At 35.7% G+C, this 26,351-nt stretch overlaps 1 protein-coding gene across 1 annotated transcript in view; it reads right to left on the bottom strand.

Annotated features, from left to right (window-relative positions):
• Positions 1-26,351, bottom strand: part of CFAP47 (cilia and flagella associated protein 47) — a 490,506-nt gene that overhangs the window by 357,262 nt on the left and 106,893 nt on the right. Inside the window, exons 23-25 of the mRNA XM_065916701.1 lie at positions 17,647-17,741; positions 13,294-13,453; positions 1,405-1,600 (exon numbers count right to left, since the gene is read on the bottom strand). Of these exons, the coding sequence (XP_065772773.1) occupies positions 1,405-1,600; positions 13,294-13,453; positions 17,647-17,741 (451 nt within the window). The remainder of the gene's footprint in view (positions 1-1,404; positions 1,601-13,293; positions 13,454-17,646; positions 17,742-26,351) is intronic.

Raw genomic sequence — 26,351 nt, 5'->3', positions numbered from 1 at the left:
ACACTACTTTGATGATTAACTTATGCTATATGGCAATAGTAAAGGGACCTTCCATATGTAATGAAGATCCCTAGTTAATGGAATTTGAGTAAGCAAAAGGGATGCAATCATGGGTGAATCAAATTTAATCACGTGAGAGACAAAAGTCAAAGAGATGGTGTACTTCTGGCTTTGAATGAGTTAAATACCACATTGTAAGAAGGGAACCACATGTCTAGGACTTGAGGGTGGCCCATAAGAGCTGAGAGTTGCCCAAGCAAACAGCCAGCAAAAAAAATGATGCCTGAGTCCTACAACTACAAGGATTAATTCTGCCAATTTGGAGGAGTACTGAGTCACAGATGATGTGCTGCTATAGTCCACATCCTGATTTCTGCCTACTGAGATCTTGAGCAGTGAACACTTCACTAACCTGGACTACGGACCACCAATGAAACTTGAGAACAAGTTCATGTTTTAAAAGGCACTAGATCGGTAATTTCATGGAATAAAAGAAAAGTAATACACTGAAGTTTTAAGCTTGCTTCTTAAATCACAAAATTAGACATATCAAAAATTTTTATAATAGAGTCTGAAGTCAGGCAGGTTGATTCCTCCAGTTCCTTTCTTCTTTCTCAAGATTACTTTGGCTATTCGAGGTTTTTTGTATTTCCATACAAATTGTGAAATTATTTGTTCTAGTTCTGTGAAAAATACCGTTGGTAGCTTGATAGGGATTGCATTGAATCTATAGATTGCTTTGGGTAGAATAGCCATTTTGACAATATTGATTCTTCCAATCCATGAACACGGTATGTTTCTCCATCTGTTTGTGTCCTCTTTGATTTCTTTCATCAGTGTTTTATAGTTTTCTATGTATAGGTCTTTTGTTTCTTTAGGTAGATATACTCCTAAGTATTTTATTCTTTTTGTTGCAATGGTGAATGGTATTGTTTCCTTAATTTCTCTTTCTGTTTTTTCATTGTTAGTGTATAGGAATGCAAGGGATTTCTGTGTGTTAATTTTATATCCTGCAACTTTACTATATTCATTGATTAGCTCTAGTAATTTTCTGGAAGAGTCTTTAGGGTTTTCTATGTAGAGGATCATGTCATCTGCAAACAGCGAGAGTTTCACTTCTTCTTTTCCTATCTGGATTCCTTTTATGTCTTTTTCTGCTCTGATTGCTGTGGCCAAAACTTCCAACACTATGTTGAATAGTAGTGGTGAGAGTGGGCAAGAAAATTTAAAAACTGAGATAACTAAATGAGCTCTTGGGGGTATTTTTAATTTAAATGTACAGTTAAATATTTTAAAAGTTCACTCCATCTATAGAAACAGTTAGACATTGCTCATGACATATAACACAGACAGAAACACAAAAGTACTTGAAGAAGATGTGGTAAATTCACATTAGGTGTTTACCTGAAATAGTTCTGAGGTAAAATGTTGACATCCATCACAGCTGGTACATCCAAAGGAACAGGATTAAAAAATATGAAAGGAGGAACAAATAATAACTTAGGTGATTTTATCTCTCCAAGCAGATGTAACATTCGATAGCAAATTGGATTATCATTTAAACGCATAGGGATATCAGCTGTGTATTCTCCAGGCTGTTCTAATGAAAGAAAAATGTTTTTAAAGTATTTTAGATTAGTGCACACACAGTAAAAATTTTATATAATTTAAATCTTACTAAATATTAAGATGTACTATGAAGTTACGGTTTAGTGGAGCCGAATAGATTGCCTGGAAACTGAATTTATCCTGCTAAGGAACTTAAGACATGTAATGAGGTATCACGGAAATTTAACTTTTTTAAAGAACACTCTGTGTAGAAATAGAGCATGTTCCCTTAAAACAGATTTTCATTATTATGGAAAAATACATATACCTTGGGGACACAGCACAACAGGACTTCTATTTTTTAATTGCTTTCTGTGCCTTAACAGGACCTACCCATCACCTTAGTAAACGCAGTATGAAGATGAGGTCAGATAACTGCCATAAGGATCTTAGAGGACTACTGAGAAAAGGATATGCTGAGAGGAAACGAACAAGCTTTCTCTCAGATTTTTAGGTTTATGAAAGGCTGTTAGGGTTGACTGGCTAATCTCATCTGGTAGGAAAAGATAGGAAATTACCACGTGGCAACTCACAGGAGGAAAGGCAGTTTGTGCTGGAGAAGAGGGCTCAGCACAGAGGCAGCGGGCTGGGCTCAGACAACAGGTGCCGCCACTGCAAGGTGCCAGTGTCTTTCAAGATTCAAATCTCCAAACATAAATCTCATAGGCAGAAAAGTATGATCTTGTGAGTGTGAACTCAATGTTCTATTTTAGAATTCCAAAACTTACTGAATTCTGAATTTGGAATGAGCTGCTTTGAGCTTACCTCTGGGTTTCAGAAAATTGAAAGGTTTCTGGGATAATGGAGAATGAGGCTCCTTATATAATCTAAGACTACTGTGGCTTCAATAATACATGTTTTTAAGCCCAGGTATACCTTCTCTCTCATTTGAGAGGTAAGTTATTTAAAAGTGTTATAGGCATGCTTAAATTTTTTAAGAGTTAGGATTGTATCTTATGGAGGGAACCAACAGGTTTGACTGCATGGACTCAGTCCCACACTGAAAAAAAAGTCAAATGGCAATTTTTCTTGTTTCCATCTAAATGATCCAGACCACTTCATCTGGATATAAATGCTCATTAGGGACATAAAGGAAAAGCTCTGAATAGAAATACAGATGGTAGCTTTGGCTGGACTAGTTTTTACGCTATTTCTTTTAGTATCAAGACACATTAGAAACTAAGAAGAAATTCACAGAAATATCCAACAAGACCTAATAAGTTTTACAAAGTAAACTTTAGATTGCAGGAAATATTTGATGCTTTCTATCATATTTTCAGAATTCTAAGCAGAAGGAATAAAAAATAAAAAGACCGTTAAAGTCTACTAATCACAGTATCTGATGTATTCTCTCTCACCTATAAATCCACACTGAATATACAAGGCCAGGATAAAAGGTATGTTGGATGTAGATTTACTGCAACACTGTCTTACAGAATATTACTGAGAGCGAACACACAGCTTAATGAATTCTCAAGACCTTAAAAGTGGTAACAGGTTCTTAGACTGCCTTTTCTACTGTTAACATAGCTAATAATGGGTATTAGACTGCCAGTAGTGTAAAATATGGTAGTGTCTGAGAGATCCCAATGCAAGTGATTTACTGACGGAGAGCTCTCTGGAGGAACCTGTGGGTAATGGAGAGAAGCAGAATAGGGAAGGGCAAGAAGCTATGAGAAGGGGTAGTTTTAGAATACAGACTCAACCTGATCTCATGGGGTCAGATGGGGTGCAGGGAGGAGGGAGTGGGTTGGGTAAGCTGATAGTAACCAACACTAGTGTATTGGTTAGACTTAATTTCCTAGGTATCTGTGCATGAGGCATCTTCCTCTAGCCAAGGGCAATACCCTGGAGAAGGGGACAAACACTCACAACTGAGAGAGGGATGGAAAAGCCCATCAATGGGAATCTGGATAGACCCAGACAGCATATACAAGAGCCTATAATCCTAACACTGCTTCATAAGTAAGAATGATTAGGAAGAAAAACATAGGTTACTATAACACTCCCTTACTTAGAAAAATAGTATGGAAATAACATGTGGTATGCTTCAGACTGTGGTATATAAACTATAAAGGTATTTAAGCAGATGCTGCCAACTAGGGACAAATACTAGTATAGACTTCTTGCAAAAGAGGAAAGAAACCATTATAGATATTTTTCAAACACCTTCCTTCTGTTCTGTGCTCCTGTCTGCTAAAAAAAATTAGATGTCAATACCCTCAGTTCCTAAAGCTCATTATCTGAAAAATTCGGTGGTAATGTAACAGGGATTCTCCTGTTGAGAATTTTCTAAGATGTGTGCATCCTGGGTGTCAGGCTCACTAAACATTGAGGGTATTTACAGGAGAACTAAGAACAACCTTATCCATAGGGAGTGAGAGTCTAGCCATACAAATTAGATTCAAGAACATTGGTTCAGACTCAGAAGGGATTGGTGATTTGCCTAGATATCAGTGTGGATAACAGATACTATCATAGGGCTTCCCCGTGGTTCAGATGGTAAAGAATCTGCCTGCAATGCAGGAGACCCATGTTCAATCTCTGGGTTGGGAAGATCCCCTGGAGAAGGAAATGGCAACCCACTCCAGTATTTCTGCCTGGAAAATTCCATGGACTGAGGAGCCTGGTGGACTATAGACCATGGGGTTGTAAGAACTGGACACGACTTAGTGATTAAACCACCAAGAGATACCAACACAGCTCTACCTTTATTTTTTGTGGAAGTCCAAGGAAGAATAATACAGGGGGAGTGAAAAACAAAATCACCTCAGTCAAACTCTTGAAAACCCTGAGAGTATAAGGCAACCCCCCCTGCTTGGTGACCAGTATAACAGAGTCTAGCCAAGGTAGAGATAAAGTATAATTGCCCTTCTTTAAGTGATATTGATGGCAAAGGGCAAAGCTTGAATCTACAAGGCAAAGGAAATTAAAGGAGACATAACAGCACTGATTATGGTTTGAAATAAAAGGCTTATACCACAGTCAGATTACAAAAGAAAAAATGGCCAAACAAAAGTATAATCAATCACCAATGCCTACTAGAATAAAACAGCAGATACTATAGGATAGCACAAAGAACAAAGACAAGATGTCACCAGGTATAATTAGAAGAAATACTAAGTCAGTTAAAGACTCACAACCTTCAAGAGGCCGGGAAAAGCAAACAAGTTGCTTTCTTTGCTGCTTATTAATCCCTCCGCCCAAAGCCCTGTGACCTGGGGGTGAGAAGTTACTTTAATAAAATGATTGGAATTTTGGCTTGCACATAAGAAGGGGGTGATGTTAAAAAGATAGAGAATGGATCTGATTTAGGACAAATGGATTCAGTCTGGGGCAAAGGTGGATAGAAAAACAGATTTTGAGTCAAAAAGTGAAATGGTATCAATACTATTGTAACTTGTCCAAAAGGAAACCATTTTCTTCTAACAATTTTGGTTCCAATTGAAAAAAAAGACTAGACTAATATTGAATTATTTGAAATACATGGATGCAGAGAGATACCTCTTGTTCCCACATTAAAAAAAAAAAGTAAGAATGGTTAATATGAGAGCTACCATTTTAGCAGATGTTTGAAGATACACTATAGTATTGTAACAGAAGGCAAAGGGGCAGGGCACAACTTCTGAAAGAGTGACATAGCTCAAGGATACAACGTAAATGGATTAAAATCAAATGGGACCAAGATGGCAGACAAGACTAGACCTTGATCCTCAATCAGCAAGCTAAGTAACACACCCAGAAGCTCTATGATATTTCCAAGGAACTGTCAAAGACCAAGGAGTGGGTAGTGGCCCAATTCCTGGAAATATCCACCCCTTCCCCAAAATAACTAGAATAATCTTCCCAAAGAAAGGCAATGCCAAAGAACGTTAAATTAGCGCATAACTGCACTCATCTCACACGCTAGAAAAGCAATGCTCAAAATTCCCCAAGCCAGACTTCAACAGTATGTGAACTGTGAACTTCCAGATGTTCAAGTTGGTTTTAGAAAAGGCAGAGGAACCAGAGATCAAACTGCCAACATCCGTTGGATAATCAAAAAAGCAAGAGAGTTCCAGAAAAAATTTATTTCTGCGTTAACTATGCCAAAGGCTTTGATTGTGTGGATCACAATAAACTGTGGAAAATTCTGAAAGAGATGGGAATACCAGACCACCTGGCCTGCCTCTGGAGAAATCTGTACGAAGGTCAGGAAGCAACAGTGAGAACTGGATATGGAGCAACACACTGGTTACAAATCAGGAAAGGAGTACGTCAAGACTGTATATCGTCACCCTGCTTATTTAACTTACGTGCAGAGTACATCATGCCAAATGCCAGGCTGGATGAAACAAAAGCTGGAATTAAGACTGCCAGGAGAAATATCAATAACCTCATATATGCAGATGACACCACCCTTATGGCAAAAAGTGAAGAAGAACTAGAGAGACTCTTGATGCAAGTGAAAAAGGAGAGTGAAAAAGTTGGCTTAAAGCTCAACATTCAGAAAACTAAGATCATGGCATCTGATCCCATCACTTCATGGCAAATCGATGGGGAAACAGCGGAAACAGTGACAGACTTTATTTTTGGGGGCTCCAAAATCACTGCAGATGGTGACTGCAGCCATGAAATTAAAAGATGCTTACTCCTTGGAAGGGAAGCTATGACCAACCTAGACAGCATATTAAAAAGTAGAGACATTACTTTGCCAACAAAGGCCCGTCTAGTCAAGGCTATGGTTTTTCCAGTAGTCATGTATGGATGTGAGAGTTGGACTACAAAGAAAGCTGAGTGCCAAAGAATTGATGCTTTTGAATTCTGGTGTTGGAAAAGACTCTTGAGAGTCCCTTGGATTGCAAGGAGATCCAACCAGTCCATCCTAAAGGAAATCAGTCCTGAATATTCATTGGAAGGACTGATGTTAAAGCTGAAACTCCAATACTTTGGCCACCTGATGTGAAGAACTGACTCATCAGAAAAGACCTGATGCTGGGAAAGATGGAAGGCAGGAGGAGAAGGGGATGACAGAGGATGAGATGGTTGGATGGCATCACTGACTCAATGGGCATGAGTTTGAGTAAACTCTGGGAGTTAGTGAAGGACTGGGAGGCCTGGCAAGCTGCGGTCCACGGGACTGCAAAGAGTCAGACATGACTGAGTTACTGAACTGAACTGAATCCTCCCACTCATTAGCATACAAAATTACCCAGCCCATAAAAACTAACCATGGCACATTTCACGGCCACCAGACTTGCCCTCTGTGATGGCCCACACTCTGTCTGTGGCATGTGCTTCTTTCTGAATCTGAATAAATTCGCTTTTTACCTATTACTTTGACTCTCACTGAATTCTTTCTGCAATGAAACATCAAGAACCTGAGCTCCACTAGGTCCTGAAACCAGGTACTGTGCATTTTGGCTGGGTTTGAGTCCCAACCATGTGGATTCAAGTCCCAAGAGAGGTTTTTGGTGGATTTGAGTCCCAGCACATGGGTTCAAGTCCCAATCTGAAGTAAAGGGTTTCAGTATTAATGTTTTTATATGTAGACACAATGTTGTAAGACGATCTCTAGAGCTTATTCACCTTCCATAACAAATTTTATACTCACTGATTAGCAAATCTCCATTTTCCCCTTCCCTAGCCCCTGGAAACCACTATTCTACTCCTTGCTTTTATGAGTTTGACTATTCTAGATATCTCACATACGTGGAATTGTGCAGTATTTGTCTTTCTGTGACTGGCTAAGTCAAATAATGACTTAGCAAAATGTTCTCAAGATACAATCATGCCATATATTGCAGGATTTCCTTCTTTTCTAAGTATTAATAATATACCACTGTAAGGGTATACCGTATCTTCTTTGTCCATTTAACCATTAATGAAATATCCCAGCATGTGCAGAATCCCTCAGCAAAGTACGGGCAACTTACTGATTTAAAGTACTAAGGGAATTGCTGTTTAACCATTAGATAGCACTAAATTGAGACTTCAGTGAATACATAAGAAAAAGAGTACAGATCTCACAGAATTAGTTCTGTAATGTCACTAAACAAACAGTAATAATAATAAAACAAAAATTAGTAACAACAAGTGCTGAGTGGAGGTGAATCTCTCATTTCCATGGTAGCCATGCTATATTACTTTTTTTTTATATTACTTATTAAGTCCTATTTTCAAAAATAAAATTTTGAGACACACAAAATACCAACAGTAAATGATATATACACAGCAAAAAAGATTGGCAGTAGAAACTATCCTTGAGAAAATTCAAACATGGGACATAACACACATACATTTATATATAAATATCTATTATAAATAAATGGTGGAGTTGAAATGTATAATAACTAAAATGAAAATTTCATTTAACATGGATTCAACAGTAGATCTGAACTGACTAAAAAAGGATCAGCTGATATTAAAACAAAAAAAAAGTCAGTTGAGTGTATCCAGTCCAAGGAACAGAAGAAAACAGAATGCAGAAAACTGAACAGAGCCTCAGTGATCTACAGAATATGAACTGAATCAATATATACAAAATGAGAATCCCAGAGCAAGAGAGGAAAGAAAGACTATCTGAAGAAATAATGGCCAAAATCATACAAAATTTGATGAAAACTATTAATCCAAACATGTAAGAATTTTCAATGAACTCCATGTAACAAAAATTCAAAGAGAACTACTCTTAGGTGCATTTGTCAAATGGCCAAAAATCAAAGGAAAGTGTATATTGAAACCAGAAAAAGAAAAGTGACTCACTATATAAAAGGGATCTTCAATAATGTGAACATCTGACTTCTCATCAAAAACCATGAACGTCAGAATGCATCACAGACATATTTAAAGTATTGGAAGAAAAAGACTGTTAACAAAGAATTCTATATCTAACTAAATTCTTATTCAAAAAGGAAGAAGAAATTAAGAGATTCCCAGATAAACAAAAACTGACAGACTTCATCCTTACCATAACTTTTCTAGAAGAAATACTAAAAGAAGCCCTTGAAACTGAAATAAAAGAACACTAGACAGAAAGTTGAATCAGAAAGAAATAAAGACGTAAAAGTAAATACATGAGTAAATGTAAATGATAATATGAAAATAGTTTTATTTTCCTTAACTATCTTGTTTTTTAAAACTTATACTTATTTCACTTAGCATAATACCCTCCAAGTCCATATATGTTGCCGCAAATGACAAAATTTCATTCCTTTTTACGCCTGAGTAGTAGTATTGAATCATGTGTATATAATATATCTTTGTTCATCTGGTGATGAACACTTAGGTTGCTTCCATATCTTTATGATTACAAATGATGCTGCTATGAAAACTCAGGTGCATATATCTTTTTGAATTAGTGTTTTGTTTTCTTTTACATATATACCCAGGAATAGAATTGCTGGCTCATATGATAGTTCTGTTTTTAGTTTTTTGACAAACCTCCATGCTGTTTTCCACAGTGACAGCCACGACATGGATGCACTTGGAGAGCATTATGCTAAGTTAAGTAAGTCAGACAGAGAAAGATAAATACTGTATGATATCGCTCTCATGTGGAATTTACAATAAATGAAAAAAAGTAGTGAATATACAGAACAAACTAGTGGTTACCAGCACTGAGAGGGGGGAGGTGTAATACAGAAGTAGGGAATTAAAAAGTTCAAAATATTAGGTATAAAATAAGCTACAAGGATATACTATACAACATGGGGAATATGGCCAATATTTTAGAGTAACTATAAATGAAGTACACCTTTAAAAATTGTGAATCACAATATTATATGCCTGAAACTTATATAATAATGTACAACTATACTTCAATAAAAGGAAAAAAAAAACCCAAACTCACACAGATAAAAATATATAAGAAAGTAGCATCAATCAGTGTTGATGGAATTATATTGTGCAGAGATATAATTTGTATGACAATTCAGTTCAGTTGCTCAGTCGTGTCTGACTCTTTGCGACCCCATGGACTGACTGCGCACGCCAGGCCTCCCTGTCCATCGCCAACTCCCGAAGTTTACTCAAACTCATGTCCATTGAGTCAGTGATGCCATCCGACCATTTCATCCTCTGTTATCCCCTTCTCCTCCCGCCTTCAATCTTTTCCAGAATTAGGGTCTTTTCCAATGAGTCAGTTCTTCACATCAGGTGGTCAAAGTATTGGAGTTTCAGTTTCAACATCAGTCCTTCCAATGAATATTCAGGACTGATTTCCTTAGGATGGACTGGTTGGATCTCCTTGCAATCCAAGGGACTCTCAAGAGTCTTCTCCAACACCACAGTTCAAAAGCATCAATTCTTCTGCACTCAGCTTTCTTTATAGTCCAACTCTCACATCCATACATGACCACTGGAAAAACCATAGCCTTGACTAGATGGACCTTTGTTGGCAAAGTAATGTCTCTGCTTTTTAATATGCTGTCTAGGTTGGTCATAGCTTTCCTTCCAAGGAGTAAGTGTCTTTTAATTTCATGGCTGCAGTCACCATCTGCGGTGATTTAAGAGCCCCCCAAAATAACAGCCACTGTGTCCACTGTTTCCCCATCTATTTGCCATGAAGTGATGGGACCAGATGCCATGATCTTAGTTTTCTGAATGTGGAGCTTTAAGTGGGGATACTATATTGGAGCAAATTTTTGCATACTATTGACAAAAATTTGGTATTAATTTCAATTACATTTAAAAAACTAAGATGTTAGTTGTATTTTTCAGGAAAATCACCATGAAAATACCTCGAAATTTGTGAAAGAAACAAGAGAAGTTAAATGTTAAACTAAAAGACATACAGAAAACAAATAACAAAATGATGTAAGTCTTTCCTTCACTTCATTAGTAATTAATCAGTAAAAGTAAAGTAATTCAATACAGCAATGAAAAGGCTGAGATAAGTAAAATTTAGATTAAAAAAAAATCCAGGGTTTCCCTGACAACTATTGAGCCTATGCTCTAGAGCCCAGGAACCACAACTACTGAGCCCTCACACCTCAGCTACTGAAACCACCTCAATGAGAAGCCCATGTAACTGCAACTAGAGAGTATCTCTCACTCCAAAACTACAGAAAGCTCACAGAGCAACAAAGACCCAGCATAGCCAATAAATAAATAAATTATAAAAATACAATCCAAATTCATGTCATCTACAGGAGACACTTTTAGATTCAAAAAACAATTCAGTTCAAAGTAGAAGGACAGAGAAATAATATACATGCAAATAGTAACTAAAACAGAACTGTAGTGACTATAACAATAACAGAGAAAATAAATATTAAGAAAAGAATTGCTACTATAGATAAATAAGGGTGCTACATGTACTAATAACAGGACAAGCTATCAAGAAGAAATGTGAAGTAGTGAAGTGAAGTGAAAGATGCTCAGTTGTGCCCAACTCTTTGTGACCCCATGGACTGTATACTCCTGAATTCTCCAGGCCAGAATACTGGAGTGGCTAGCCTTTGCCTTCTCCAGGGGATCTTCCCAACTCTGTGATTGAACCCAGGTCTCCCACATTGCAGGCAGATTCTTTACCAGTTGAGCCATAAGGGAAGCCCAAGAACACTGGAGTGGGTAGCCTATCCCTTCTCCAGCAGATTTTCCCAATCCAGGAATTGAACCAGGGTCTCCTGCATTGCAGGGGGATTTTTTACCAACTGAGCTATCAGGAATGCCTATAAAGAATATAAAACAATTATAAACATATACATACTTAACAGAGCGACAAACAACATGAGGAAAATCTGATAGAATTGAAAGGAGAAATAAATAAATAAATAACAACCCTATAAAACTTCAATACACCACTCTCAATTGTGGGAAAGTCAAGTGGGTAGATCACTAAAGAAATAAAAAGACTTAAACAACATTATAAATGAAGTAGACCTAACACACATCTATAGAACTTTTCACCTAACAAGAGCCAAATACATAAACTTCTCAAGTGCATGTGGAACATTCTCTTGGGTAGACCATATTTTAGGGTATAAGGTGATCTGTTAAAGAATCCGCCTGCAATGCAGGAGACCCCTGTTCGATCCCTGGGTCGGGAAGATCCCCTGGAGAAGGGAACGGCTACCCACTCCAGTATTCTGGCCTGGAGAATTCCATGGACTGTATAGTCTGTGGAGTCACAAAGACTTGAATATGACTGAGCGACTTTCACTGCATTAAAAAAAGACTAAAACCATACAAAGTATGTTCTGCAACAAGAATGTAATAAAAATACAACTCAATAATAAAGTGAAATATGGGAAATTCTCAAATACATGAAAATTAAACACACTCCACAAAAAAACTAATTGTTAAGAAATGGTAGGGTACAATTTTAAAAAATACTTTGAGATTAAAAGGAAAACAAAACATGCCAAAATTTATGTGATACACCTAAACCAGTGCTCAGAGTGAAATTTATAGCTGTAAATGTCTACATATAAAAAGATGTTTCAAATCAATACCTAACACCTTGTACCCTACGAGATAAGAAAAAAAAATTACAGTCAAACAAAGCAGAATAGAGAAAATACTAAATATTAGAACAGAAATTATTTGAATTTAAGCACAGGAAAAAAATTAGGCAATCAAAAGTTGGTATTTGAAAATAACAAATTTTAAAAATCATTAGCAAGAATGACCAAGAAAAAAGAAAGAAAAGATTCAAAAATCATGAATAAAAAAGAGAAAATGCTCACTTTATAGAAATTTAATAAATGAACTATGTACAACTATGAACGCAATGTACAACTATATACAAGTTAGATAACCTAGAAGAAATGGATAAATCTCAAGGAAGATACAAACTACCTAAATTGATGAAAGAAGAAATATAAAATATGAATAGACTTAAAGGGAGTGAAGTAGGAATCAAAACACTTCCCACATGGAACAGCCAAAGCCCAAACAACTTCATTGGTGAAATTTACCAAACATTTCATGAATAATTAATATCAATCTTCATAAAAACAGAAATGAAGGGAATAAAATACTTCACAAGCCATTCTCTAAGACCAAGAGAAATAAAGAATCATGTTTATGGTTAGTTGATTTTCAACAAGGCACCAAGATAATTCAGGGGGTAAAGATATTTTTGTTCTTTCTATAGTGATGCATATGAAATAATACCTTGATTGCTGGAAAAGCATATTATTCTTTGAAGGGAAAAACTCAATTATATGCCTTTTTCTAGAAACTAGAAAAAATAATCTGTAGTTCATTAAAAATTAAAATGTGTAAAGCTTCCAAAACTTTTTCAAATATATATTTAATGAGAGAAAATTGTCATACCAATTATTAAAAGGTACAGTATATTTTTGCAATTAAAAAAATAAACCAGGAAAGTAGAAATATAGATGAACAGACATTCTGGCCAGCTTTCCCCAAAGCGAGCAATCCATGTAAGTCAGGGGTTGCAATGCCTTTTCTGATAAACCCTTAGAGGTCAGACACCATCACATCCATAATATCCCACAAGCCATATATTAACCTTATTTGATGTAGGAAGGGAGTATATAACAGCACGAACACCAGGAGGAAAGGATCACAGGGAGTCATTTATAATGAGAGTTACTACAAAATTTTAGTAAGAAATTTCTTAAAACTGTTTTAAGTACATATAATAATATAAAGTTTCATATACATAGTAAAATAAAATACATGAATGATAAACTGATAGAGAAATAACAACAAATACAGGAAAAAAGTACTTACTTGGACAGAAATTTACAGCAACATTACACTCTTCATTTGGTTGCAGAGCTCCACTGAGTGTGCTAAATTTGAATATACCATCTTTGAAAAGTTTATCAGTATTTCTAATATCCAACTTCCACTCTACATCTTTTCTTGAAGTATTATGTAAGACCAGATTCTGTTCACACATAAAAAATAAAAGAAGAAATTTATAAAGATTACAATATGCAATATAAAATTTAGTTTGTATTGCCATAGCAACTTGATGGTCCTACACACAAAGTAAGCAATTAAGAGTGGTAGTCACAGAAAAAATGTTTTAAAAGTGAACGTTAGGCAAACAAAGAGGTACATGAATATGTTCAGAGCCTGTTAACAACTATGAAAGTACTCTAAGGAGCTATGCTAGTTAGAAAAGATGAAGAGTAACAAGAACCTTCATTCATGATGGTAGAATGCAAATTGGTACAGTCATGTTGGAAGACAGTTTGACAGCTTCTTATAATGTTAAATATACACTTATCAAATGATCCAGTAAACCTAGTCTTAATTATTTTTCCTAAGTAAATTGAAAATTTATGTTTATACAAAAATCTGTATGTGAATGTTTACAATAGCTTTGTTCATAATCACCAACTCCTGGAAGTCGAAACAAACATGATTTCTATCAACAAATGAATGCATAAACAAACTGTAGTACAGCCATAAAATAGGATAAAATTCAGTGATAAAATAAGCAAAATATTAATTAAAGTAAAAACATAAGTGAGTATTACATATTTACTTAATTTTAAGTGAAAGATGCTGAATGCAAATCTGTACACATTGTATAATTAAATTACCTGTCAGTCTGGAAATGCAAAATCTTGTGGATGAAAAATAAAATCAATTGCTGCCAAATGTTGGTGGAAGGAGAAGTAGTTAATTGCCAAGGGGTTATAGAGAGATTTTTCAGTGTAATAAAACTGTTCTATATGGCACTGAAGTGGTAAACCCTTCTATACCATTTCCAAGACCCAAGCAATTATATACTGCAAGGAGTGAACTTAAAGATATGAAAAATAAAAGCAATAAACCAAGATGTTAGGGATCCCAGAATGGATTGTAGACTGTGACAAATTATATCGCAAACATATGAAATAACCTCACTGAAGGTACTGGGTAAAGAATGGCTTATGTAATTCTGGAAAACTGTGTTTTGACTGGAAACTATATAAAGCTAAAGACAAAAAGATACTCTTTATAAACACTCTAGTTGGAAAATATGTTAATAATTCTAACAGAGTACAGGTTAAAAATCCTGAAACTTCTTTACTAAGTACACCAGGGTTAAAAAATAAGTAAATATATTACAAATAAGAGAGTTAGACTTCTCATTGTCAGAGAAGAGTTAAAAATGAACAAGGGATAAAGATGGGATGAACCTTGTGGTGTAGGATTAGAGTAAGAGCTATCAGTTAAAACTCATGTTTAGATAGACAGGTAGACAGGAAAAGGTATATATAAATAGATGATAGGCAGGTAGATAGAAAAGCTACCGATATATGTGTATTCATGGATTTTTACACATACAAATATTTCCTGGCACTATCTGCCAAAAGGACCTAGAACATGTGACACCACAGAAGCAGCTAGCACACCTTGTATATAGACCTTGTTTTCTAAATACTGTTCTCCCATAAAAGGTACTGAGGTTTCTTGGAGAAAATGTTGACTCAGGAGCTAGAACAACTAAAATAAAAGTGACCCTGGACCATTCTGTAGTCATAGAAAGTAAGAGAAATGTTTAAAAATCATAAAAACAAGAGTAGGTCAAAGGGTCAATCTAAAAGATGTCCTAATAGCCAAAGCTGGAACAATTTTAGCAGCATAAACAAAAATGAACACTGGATTAAAACTGAGAATAGGAAATACATATATGTGGGTTCATACTGACAAATAAATAAATTCCAAATAATATATGTAAATGTCCCCTCCAGAAGGTGGAGCTTGACCCCCACCCCTTGAGTGTGGGCTGAAATTGATGACTCACTTCCACAGTATAGAGTGTGCAAAGGGGAAAAATAGCTTCTCCAGCTTTACAATAAACACGGTGTGTTTACTGATAATATGTACTCCTTTCACATTATGTGACAAAATGAACATTTCACCTATGTGACATTCTTCCCCAAAGTCCTTAGAAAATAAGAACGGAGACCAGTCAGATGAAAAATATAAGACAAAGCAAAATTAAAGAACATTCTGAAAAAAACTACCAGATCAGTATTCTTTAAAATTAACAAGGTCATAAAATATTAGCAACACTGAGAACCCATCATGTAATAGAAGAGACTTAATGCCACATGGTATGCTGGATTGGACCCTGGGCAGTAAAAGACCCTTAGTGAGTAACTGGTGAAATTTGAATAGAGTCTGTTGTTTAGCTAGTAATATTTTACTAATGCTAATTTGTTAGTGTTAAAAAAAATGTCTTCTGGTTGTATAAGGTGCTAACACTAGGGAAAGTTGTGTAAAGTGTATGCCAAACCTCTCTGCACTGTCTTTGTGAAGTTCCTGTGAATCTGGGAGCTATGTACATGACTTGTATGCAGACTCATCTTTCCAGTGCTAGTCATTATGAAAATAAAACCTTCAACCAGGTTTTAAAAACCCTGTTCTTCAAAATTTGAAGAGTGTAGAATGATCCATGTAATCATCACCACAATAGAATGGCATACTTTGTTTCTTTCAAAGCGTGATTGATTTAAAATAATCAGGATTTTTAAAATGAGTCAATTTTATTCCCAGATGTCTGTATATACTGAGACATCTATTTAGTTCTAATATTTGTGTACTCTGTAAGGAAGTTCCTTTGCACCTTGTAAAGAAAACGTCTTTTTTTTTTTTTTTTTTTTCTTAACACAGAAGGTGGGCATGGTATCATACTAGTTATGTGAATGCCTCATTTTTCTCATTCTGAATTTGAGGAAATGGTGTCTCCAAAATACGATCCACTTCTTTCTATATCCTATCCTAATAATACAACTGATCCATTCATCAAGGGAGAAACATTGGTTAAATAATTTAGTATATGTGGTGGTTTAGTCGCTAAGTCATGTCCGACTCTCATGGACTGCACGCCCCCAGGCTCCTCTGTCCATGAGATATACCAGACAAGAACACCGGAGTAGGCTGTCATTTCCTTCTCCAAGTATATGTAGTATTGTGTTATTTTTCTTTATAAAGTCATCATAATGATACATGTACATAGTTTATACAAACAGCAAAAATATACTTATCAAAAAGTTGGCCCACTCAACTCTTCCTCATCAACAGTCCTGTTTCCCAGAAGCAACCAATTTTAACCAATTCTTATTTCAATTTTCTCTAATAGTTATAGCTAATTCTGTGTGATGCTAATATAGCTTACTTTAGGTTTTTTATTGCTTCCACAACAAATTACCACAGTGGTTTAAAACAACACAAATGTTTCACATTAGAGTCTTATTGATTAGAAGGTCAATGCAAATATCACTGGACTAAAATCAAGAAGACTAAAATCACAAGACTAAAATCATGGAGGAACTATGATACTTTCCAGAGGCTCTAGAGAAGAATCTGTTTTCCTGCCATTCTCAGTTCAGATGTATTCTTTGGCTGGTGGCCTCCTTGCACCAGCAACATGACATCTCTCTGACTTCTCTTCTGTCATCACAACTTCTGACCACAGTCAAGAAGTTCTCTGTTTATAACTTCTCATGTGATAAGACTGGGGCCACCTGCATAATCTCAGATAACCCCTCATACTCAGGATCATTCAACTTAATTACATTATACATCGGCAAAGTGTCTTTTACAATATAAAGGATTCTATTCACAAATGCAGGAAAAGTGATAGAGAAGACAAAAAAGGAACACTACAAATACAAATTTCTACAATGTATCCTGAGCTTCTTTCTTATGCATGTCTTTATCTTTTCAGATGGATTCATAATTAGAAGAAAGGCAGAAATATCTAATAAGAAAAAAAAGAGCAGATTATCATAGAAGTGACTGTATTATATATCTGGACTTTTTCAATTTATATTATTGCCTCTCAGTTAATTTCCTCACCTGTATGAAACGTATTTCATGTGAATTTTAACCATAGCTTCCATTTGTATAAGATAGATAACCAATCAATTTAATTTATATTTTAGCTTTATATTAAAATATAAATATATAAATGGCTTTATATGTGTTTATATAGTTTATTACTTATGAGAAATATGCTATATACACACACACACACACATACATATTCTTACAACACAGGCTTCAGAATAATCATCTTAAGCGAAAAACCATAATCAGAAAAAAAAATTGTAAACGGCATCAATTCTCTATACATACCTGAGTTTTTGTGACCCCGCCATTAGGATCCAGAGTATGTAATGGGATTTCAAAGATAAAATAAGTGCTGGATAATGTCAGTGGTGCTCGCAACACTGCAAAAGGAAAGTAAAAGTAAAGTGAAAGTGTTAGTCGCTCAGTCGTGTCTGACTCTTTGCAACCTCAAGGACTGGATCCTGCCAGGATCCTCTGTCCATGGAATTCTCCAGGGAAGAAAAATGGGGTAGGTAGCCATTCCCTTCTCCAGGGGATCTTCCCGACTCAGGGATCAAACCCACACCTCCTGCATTGGCAGGCATATGCTTTACCATCTGAGTCACCAGGGAACATACTGTTAAAATATTAATGACATAAGCTCACAGATAATTCTTACTTTACCTTAAATTTTCTACCTATTGCTATATTTCCAGCCAGGAAACAAAATTATTTTTAAAGACATTTCAGGAATAACTTGGATTATCATAAGTTCCAATTTTGTAATGGTAGTTAATTATAAGTAAATATAAAATGTACCCTTGAGACAATAAAAGAACATAAAATATACTAAATATTGATCTCAGGGTAAAAGGTAGACAAAATTAAAATGATCTCCATAGTAAAGTTTGACCAATGCAGAAGTAGAGAAGTGAAAAGAAATATAGAAATACAAATTATTGTAATAAAGGGAAAATATATATCTGGCATATCATGAAGCATTTTATACATGAAACACAAAGCTTTAGGGAGAAAATGGTTCTTCTATGGAAGATCAGAAATACAATTATCTATAAAAATACGTTAGAGAAGGAATTATTATCTGCTGGAAAATCTTATATTTTTAAATAGATTGTTAGAGTAATTTTAGTTCACAGAATTGTGCAGAAAATACAGAGATATCCCTTATATCCCCCTCCCCACTGCCACACACACACAGCCTCTTACATTATCAACATCCTCTACCACAGTGGTACATTCATTATACAGGAACCTGTAATGATACGTTATCATAACCTAATGTTCACTGTTTACATTAGCGGTCATTCATAGTGTTGTACATTCTATAGGTTTGAACAAATGTATAATGACATCCAGCATTACTGTTTCATACAGAAGATATTCACTGCCCCCCAAATCCTCTGCGGTCTACCTATTTGTCTCTTTCTACTCACAACCCTTGGAAGCCACTGATCTTTTTATTGCCTCCATGGTTTTACATTTTCCAGAATGTCATATAGTTGGAATGATACAGCATATAGTCTTATGAGATTAGATTATTTCACTCAGTACTATACATCTAAGGTTCGTCCATGTCTTTTCATGACCTGATATAGCTCATTTCTTTTTAGTGCTAAATAATATTCCATTGTCTGGAAAAATTCTAACAACTTTTTGGCCAACTCAATATCACAGTTTACCCATTCAGCTACTGAAGAACACCTTGGTTGCTTCCAAGTTTTGGGAATGATGAACAAAGTTGCCATAAAAACTTACATGCACATTTTTGTGTAAATATGAGTTTTCAACTCATTTGGGTAAATACGGACAGCCATCTGCCACACTGTATGGTAAGAAAATGTTTAGCGTTGGAAAAAAGACCATCAAATGACCAACTGTTTTCCAAAGTAGTAGTACCATCTTTCAATTCCATCAGCAATGCAATCTCACTAGCAACTGCATTCACACCAGTTCCTATTGTCCACATCTTCATCAGCATTTAGCATTGTCAATGCTCTGGATTTTGGCCATTCTAATAGATGCATAGTGCTATCTTACTGTTGTTTTAATTTTAATTTCCTTGATAACATATGATGTGGAGCATTTTTTCACATGCTTATCTACCTTCAGTGTATTGCCATTGGTAAGTTGTATGCTCATATCATTGGCCCAGGTTTCAAATGGTTTGTTTTCCTTACTGTTGAATTTAAAGAGTTCTTTATTCTGGGTAATAGTTCTTTATTAGATATGTCTTTTGCAAATATTTTCTTCTAGTCAGTGGCTTTTCATTTTGGTATCTTGATAGCATATTTTGCAGAGCAGACATTTTTATCATTATGAGGTCTAGCTTATTAATTCTTTCTTTTACAGATCATATCTTTTTTCTTGTAACTAAAAGGTCACTGCCAAACCCAAGGTCACTTTAGGGATGTTTTCCTATGTTATCTTCTATGAGTTTTATAGTTTTGCCTTTTACATTTAGGTCTGTAATCATTTTGAGTTAATTTTTGTGAAGTATATAAAATCTGTATCTAGATTCATTTTTTTTTTTAATTTGTGGATGTCCAATTTTTCAGTTACATTCTTTAAAAAAGACTATTTATTCTGAGTTGTATTGCCTCTATTCCTTTGTCAAAGATGAGCTTACTATATTTATGTGGGGCTGTTTCTGGGCTCTCTTTCCTGTTCCATTGATCTATTTGTCTAGCTTTGTCAATAAACTCTCTTGATTATTGCACCATTGTAGTAAGTCTTGAAGTCGGGTAGTGTCTGTCTTCTTTGTTCTGTTCCTTCAATACCACACTGGTCATTATGCGTCTTTTCTCTTTTCATATAAACTTTGAATCAATATGTCTGTCAATATCCACAAAATAACTTGCTGAGATTTTGACTGGGAATGCATTGAATCTCTAGATCAAGTTGGGAAGAACTGTCAACATGACAATATTGAGTCTTCCCATGCATTAACACACAATCATTGCTCCATTTAATTCTCCTTTGATATCTTTCAACAGAGTTTTGCAGTTCTCTTATAGATCTGTAACTATATTGTTTGATTTATACCTAAGTACTTCATTTTTGTTGGGTGCTAATGTAAATTGCATTTTGTATTTAATTTTAAATTCCATTTCTCACTACTTATATTCCCAGGTAGCTCAATGGTAAAGAATCTGGCTGCCATGCAGGAGACCCAAGAGACGTCAGTTTGATCCCTGAGTCAGGAAGATCCCTTGGAGGAGGAAATGACAACCCACTCGAGTATTCTTGCCTGAAAAATCAAATGAACAGAGGACTCTGGTGGGCTACAGTCCATGGGGTTGCAAAGACTTAGACATGACTGAGTGACTGGGGATGCATAGAGAAAAGCAACTTACTTTTGTTTAGTAACCTGTATCCTGAAACCTTATTATAATAGCTTACTAGTTTCATGAGGTTTTTTTTTAATTGACTCAGATTTTCTACAGACAATCATGTCATCTGTGAACTAAAAGGCACTTTTAGTTCTTCCTTCCCAATCTGTATAGCTTTCAACTCCTTTTTCTGTCTTATTACATTACCTAGGTCTTCTTATACAATGTTGAGAAAGAGGGGTGAGAGGGGATAGCCTAGCCTGGTTTCCAATCTTAATGAGAAAGCTTCAAGCTACATTTAAAATAGATAACAAACAAGGACCTACTGTATAGTACAGGGAACTCTGCTCAATATTCTGTAACAACCTAATTGGGAAAAGAATTTGAAAAAGAATATAGATACATGTCTATGTATAATTGAGTCACTTTGCTATACACATGCAGCTAAGACACAACTGTTGACCAACTATACTTCAATATTAAAAAAAAGAATGTTATTTGTGAGGTTGTTTGTGCAGACATTTTTTATCAACTTGAGAAAGCTCCCTTCCATCACTCATTTACTTTTTTTTCTTTTTATATGGGTAATGGATTTTGTAAAATGCATTTTTCCCTGCATCTATTGTTATGAACATATGGCGTTTTCTTCTTTAGGCTTTTAATGTGAATGCATGCATGCATGCTTAGTCACTTCAGCTGTATTCGATTCTTTGTGAACCTATGGACTGTAGCCCGCCAGGCTCCTCTGTCCATGGGATTTCCCAGGCAAGAATACTGAAGTGGGTTACCATGCTCTCCTCTAGGGGATATTCCTGACGCAGGGATGAAATCTGCATCTCCTGTGTCTCCAGCATTGCAGGTGGATTCTTTACCACTGAGAAACTAGGAAAACCCATTAATGTGATGGATTACATTGAGTTGTTTTCTAATAACTTAGTTGTAAGTTCTTTATAAAGAAAACTGTTTAGTTCAGTCACTCAGTCGTGTCTGACTCTTTGCGACCCCATGAACCACAGCATGCCAGGCCTCCCTGTCCATCACCAACTCCTGGAGTTCACCCAAACCCATGTCCATTGAGTCAGTGATGCCATCCAACCATCTCATCCTCTGTCGTCCCCTTCTCCTTCTGCCCTCAATCTTTCCGAGCATCAGGATCTTTTCCAGTGAGTCAGCTCTTTGCATCAGGTGGCCAAAGTATTGGAGCTTCAGCTTCAGCATCAGTCCTTCCAATGAATATTCAGGACTGATTTCCCTTAAGATGGACTGGTAGGATCTCCTTGCAGTCCAAGGGACTCTCAAGAGTCTTCTCCAACATCACAGTGCAAAAGCATCAATTATTCAGCACTCAGCTTTCTTATAGTCCAACTCTCACATCCATACATGACCACTGGAAAAACCATAGCCTTGACTAAATGGACCTTTGTTGACAAAGTAATGTCTCTGCTTTTCAATATGCTGTCTAGGTTGGTCATAACTTGCCTTCCAAGGAGTAAGCGTCTTTTAATTTCATGGCTGCAGTCACCATCTGCAGTGATTTTGGAGCCCAGAAAAAGAAAGTTAGCCGCTGTTTCCACTGTTTCCCCATCTATTTGCCATGAATGATGGGACCAGATGCCATGATCTCAGTTTTCTGAATGTTGAGCTTTAAGTCAACTTTTTATTCTCCTCTTTCACCTTCATCAAGAGGCTCTTTTAGTTCTTCTTCACTTTCTTCCATAAGGTTGATGTCATCTGCATATCTGAGGTTATTGATATTTCTCCCTGCAATCTTGATCCCAGCCTGTGCTTCCTCCAGCCCAGCGTTTCTCATGATGTACTCTGCATATAAGTTAAATAAGCTGGGTGACAATATACAGCCTTGATGTACTCCTTTTCCTATTTGGAATCAGTCTGTTGTTCCATGTCCAGTTCTAACTCTTGCTTCTTGACCTGCATATATATTTCTCAAGAGACAGGTCAGATGGTCTGGTATTTCCATCTCTTTCAGAATTTTCCACAGTTTATTGTGATCCACACAGTCAACGGCTTTGGCATAGTCAATAAAGCAGAAATAGATGTTTTTCTGGAACTCTCTCGCTCTTCTGATGATCCATCAAATGTAGGCAATTTGATCTCTGGTTCCTCTGCCTTTTCTAAATCCAGCTTGAACATCTGGAAGTTCACGGTTCATGTACCGTTGAAGCCTGGCTTGGAGAATTTTAAGCATTACTTTACTAGCGTGTGAGATGAGTGCAATTGTGCAGTTTTGAGCATTCTTTGGCATTGCCTTTCTTTGGGATTGGAATGAAAACTGACCTTTTCCAGTCCTGTGGCCACTGCTGAGTTTTCCAAATTTGCTGACATATTGAGTGTAGCACTTTCACAGCATCATCTTTTAGGATTTGAAATAGCTCAACTGGAATTCCATCACCTCCACTAGCTTTGTTCATAGTGATGCTTCCTAAGGCCCATTTAACTTCACATTCCAGGATGTCTGGCTCTAGGTGAGTGATCACACCATTGTTATTATCTGGGTCATGAAGATCTTTTTTGTACAGTTCTTTTGTGTATTCTTGCCACCTCTTCTTAATATCTTCTGTTTCTGTTAGATCCCTACCATTTCTGTCCTTTATTGAGCCCATCTTTGCATGAAATGTTCCCTTGGTATCTCTCATTTTCTTGAAGAGGTCTCTTGTCTTTCCCTTTCTATTGTTTTATTCTATTTCTTTGCATTGATCACTGAGGAAGGCTTTCTTATCTCTCCTTGCTATTCTTTGGAACTCTGCATTCAAATGAGAATATCTTTCCTTTTCTCCTTTGCTTTTCACTTCCCTTCCTTTCACAGCTATTTGTAAGGCCTCCTCAGACAGCCATTTTACTTTTTTGCATTTCTTTTCCTGTCTCCTGTACAATGTCATGAATCTGCATCCATAGTTCATTAGGCACTCTGTCTATCAGATCTAGTCCCTTAAATCTATTTCTCACTTCCACTGTATAGTCATAAGGGATTTGACTTCACAGGGATTTGACTTCATAGAACTGTTCTTTACCACTGAGCAACTGGGGAAATCCATTAATGTCATGGATTACATTGAGTTTTTTTCTAATAACTTAATTGCATGTTCTTTATAAAGAAAACTGTAGGAACATAAAAAATCACCCCCCCCAAATTACCTATACTATATCCACTCAGTAACCATTACTGTTCATGTTTTGTCTACATATAATTTTTCTTATATATATTTTAACATAACCCAAAAGTAGGGCCATACAACCATAGGTTTTCTAATCTGCACTTTTTTCTTACTTAACAAGATACCATGAATTTTCATAGAGGTATAACATTCCTTAACATAGTCAAAGAATAACCTAATTAACCAATCCCCTATTGCTGGACATTTAGGCTACTCCCAGTATTTCACCATCATTGGTAATGTTCTGATGAATGCCTTTATATATTCCTTTGTTTGCTTTCCTAGAATAAATTCCTAGGGAATATTCCTAACAGAGAAAACTGATAGTTGGGGGCTGTATCTATAATATTTATAATTTCCTTGGTTTAAGTTACAGTTTGCTAATTTAAAATATACCTTCTACTTCACTAGTGGTTTCCACTTTGCCAAGTACATAATGAAGCTACCAATTGTCCTTTTTTACTGATAAGAAAACTGGTTAATTGACTTTTGAATGTGAACCAGACTTGCATACATGAGATACCCCTATATCTCTACCTCGCCCCTCCCCACTGGTAATCACTAGTTCGTTCTCTATATGTGAGTCTGTTTCTATTTTTCTAAATATGTATTTATTTATTTTTATATTCCATATGCAAGTGGTATCAGAGCATTTGTCTTTATCTACAAGGACATTTTAATAACAAAATAATTCTAACCCCTCTCTACCACCGCGTGTTTCATTACTGTCATTAATTTCACTTATGTATAAGTATACAGAAGCATATATAGAAATAATACACTGCTGCTATTATTATACTGAATAAACTTAAACGTTAGATTAAGAATATGAAAAACAAAAGCTCTTATTTTACCTTTGTTTCCAGTGCTCTTTTCTTTTATAGATTCAAGTTTTTCACCTGTATCATATTTCTTCCCACTAAAGAATTTTTTAACACCTGTGGCTGATTCATGTCAATGTATGGCAAAAACCACAATATTGCAAAGTAACTAGCCTCTAATTAAACTAAATTTATTAATTTTAAAAAATGTCTTTCAAGACCAGTCTTTTGGCAACAGATCCCCTCAAGTGTTGTTTGTTTGTAAAAGGCTTTATTTCTCCTTTACTTTTGAATGATAATTTCTCAAGGTACAGAATTCTAGGTTGGTATTTTTCTGTCTCTCAACACTTTATACATTTCCCTCCATTCTCTTTTTGTTTGCATAGTTTCTCAGGAGAAGTTACATGTGACTTTTATCTTTGCTCCTCTGTATATAAAGGTGTCTTTTCCTCTGAATTACTTTCGAATTTTATAAAATTAATTTTTATGGAGTATAGTTACTTTACAGTATTGTGTTAGCTTCTGCTATTCAGCAAAGTGAAAGAGTTATATACATATATCCATTCTGTTTTAGATTCCCTTCCCATCCCGGATACAACAGAGAACAGGGTTCCCTGTGCTACACAGCAGGTTCTCAATAGTTGTCTATTTTAGTCTATTTAGTCAATTTCAGTCTTCCAATTCATCTTAGCCCCTTTTCCCACCTTTGTAACTGTGAGTTTCTTTTCTACATCTGTGACTCTATTCATTTCTGCTTTACAAGTAAGTTCATCTGTACCATTTTTCTAGACTCTACATATAAAAAAAATTATACAATATGTCTTTCTCTTTCTGACTCACTTCACTCTGTATGAAAATCTCTAGGTCCATCCATGTCACTACAAATGGCATTCTTTTGCTCCTTTTAGGGCTGAGTAATATACCATATTGTGTGTGTGTATATATATATATATATATATAGCACATCTTTTATATCCCTTCCTCTGCTGATGAACACTGAGGTTGCTTCCATGTCCTGGCTATTGTAAACAGTGCTGCAATGAACACTGAGGTACATGCATCCTGAGGATTTTTTCAATCTTTGATTTTTTTGCAGTTTGAAAGTAATATGCCTAAGTGTTTTTTGTGTTTTTTTTTTTTTTTTGCCATTCATCATATATGGTATTCTCTGAGCTTCTTGGATTATGGCGTGGTGTCTGACATTAATTTGGAGGAAATTCTCAGTTATTATGTTTCAAATATTTCTTGTTACTTTCTTTTTCTTCTCCCTCTGGTATTTCAAGTATGCACATATTAATATTTTGTAGTTGTCCCACAGTACTCAGTCTGTTCTTTTTTCTCCTTTTTTCAGTCTTTTTTTTTTTTTAACATTTGCTTTCCTTTGGAGATATCTATTGAGATATTCTCAAGCTCAGACAGTCTTTCCCCAGGCACATCCAGTCCACTAATAATTCTACTCATGAGAGTCTTCATTTTTGTTCCACTGTTTTTGCTCCATAGCATCCATTCTGGATCTTTCTGAGAATTTTAATCTCTTTGCTTATATTGCCCATCTGTTCCTGCATGGTGTCTACTTTATCCATTAGAGGCCCAAGCATATTAATCAGTTACTTTAAATTCCCAATATGATAATTCTAACATCTATGCCATAACTGCATCTGGTTTTC

Source organism: Muntiacus reevesi, chromosome X (assembly GCF_963930625.1).
Source record: "Muntiacus reevesi chromosome X, mMunRee1.1, whole genome shotgun sequence".
NCBI classification, from domain to species: domain Eukaryota; kingdom Metazoa; phylum Chordata; class Mammalia; order Artiodactyla; family Cervidae; genus Muntiacus; species Muntiacus reevesi.
Note: the sequence above shows the minus strand (reverse complement) of the source record. Positions and strands in the feature narration are given on the sequence as shown.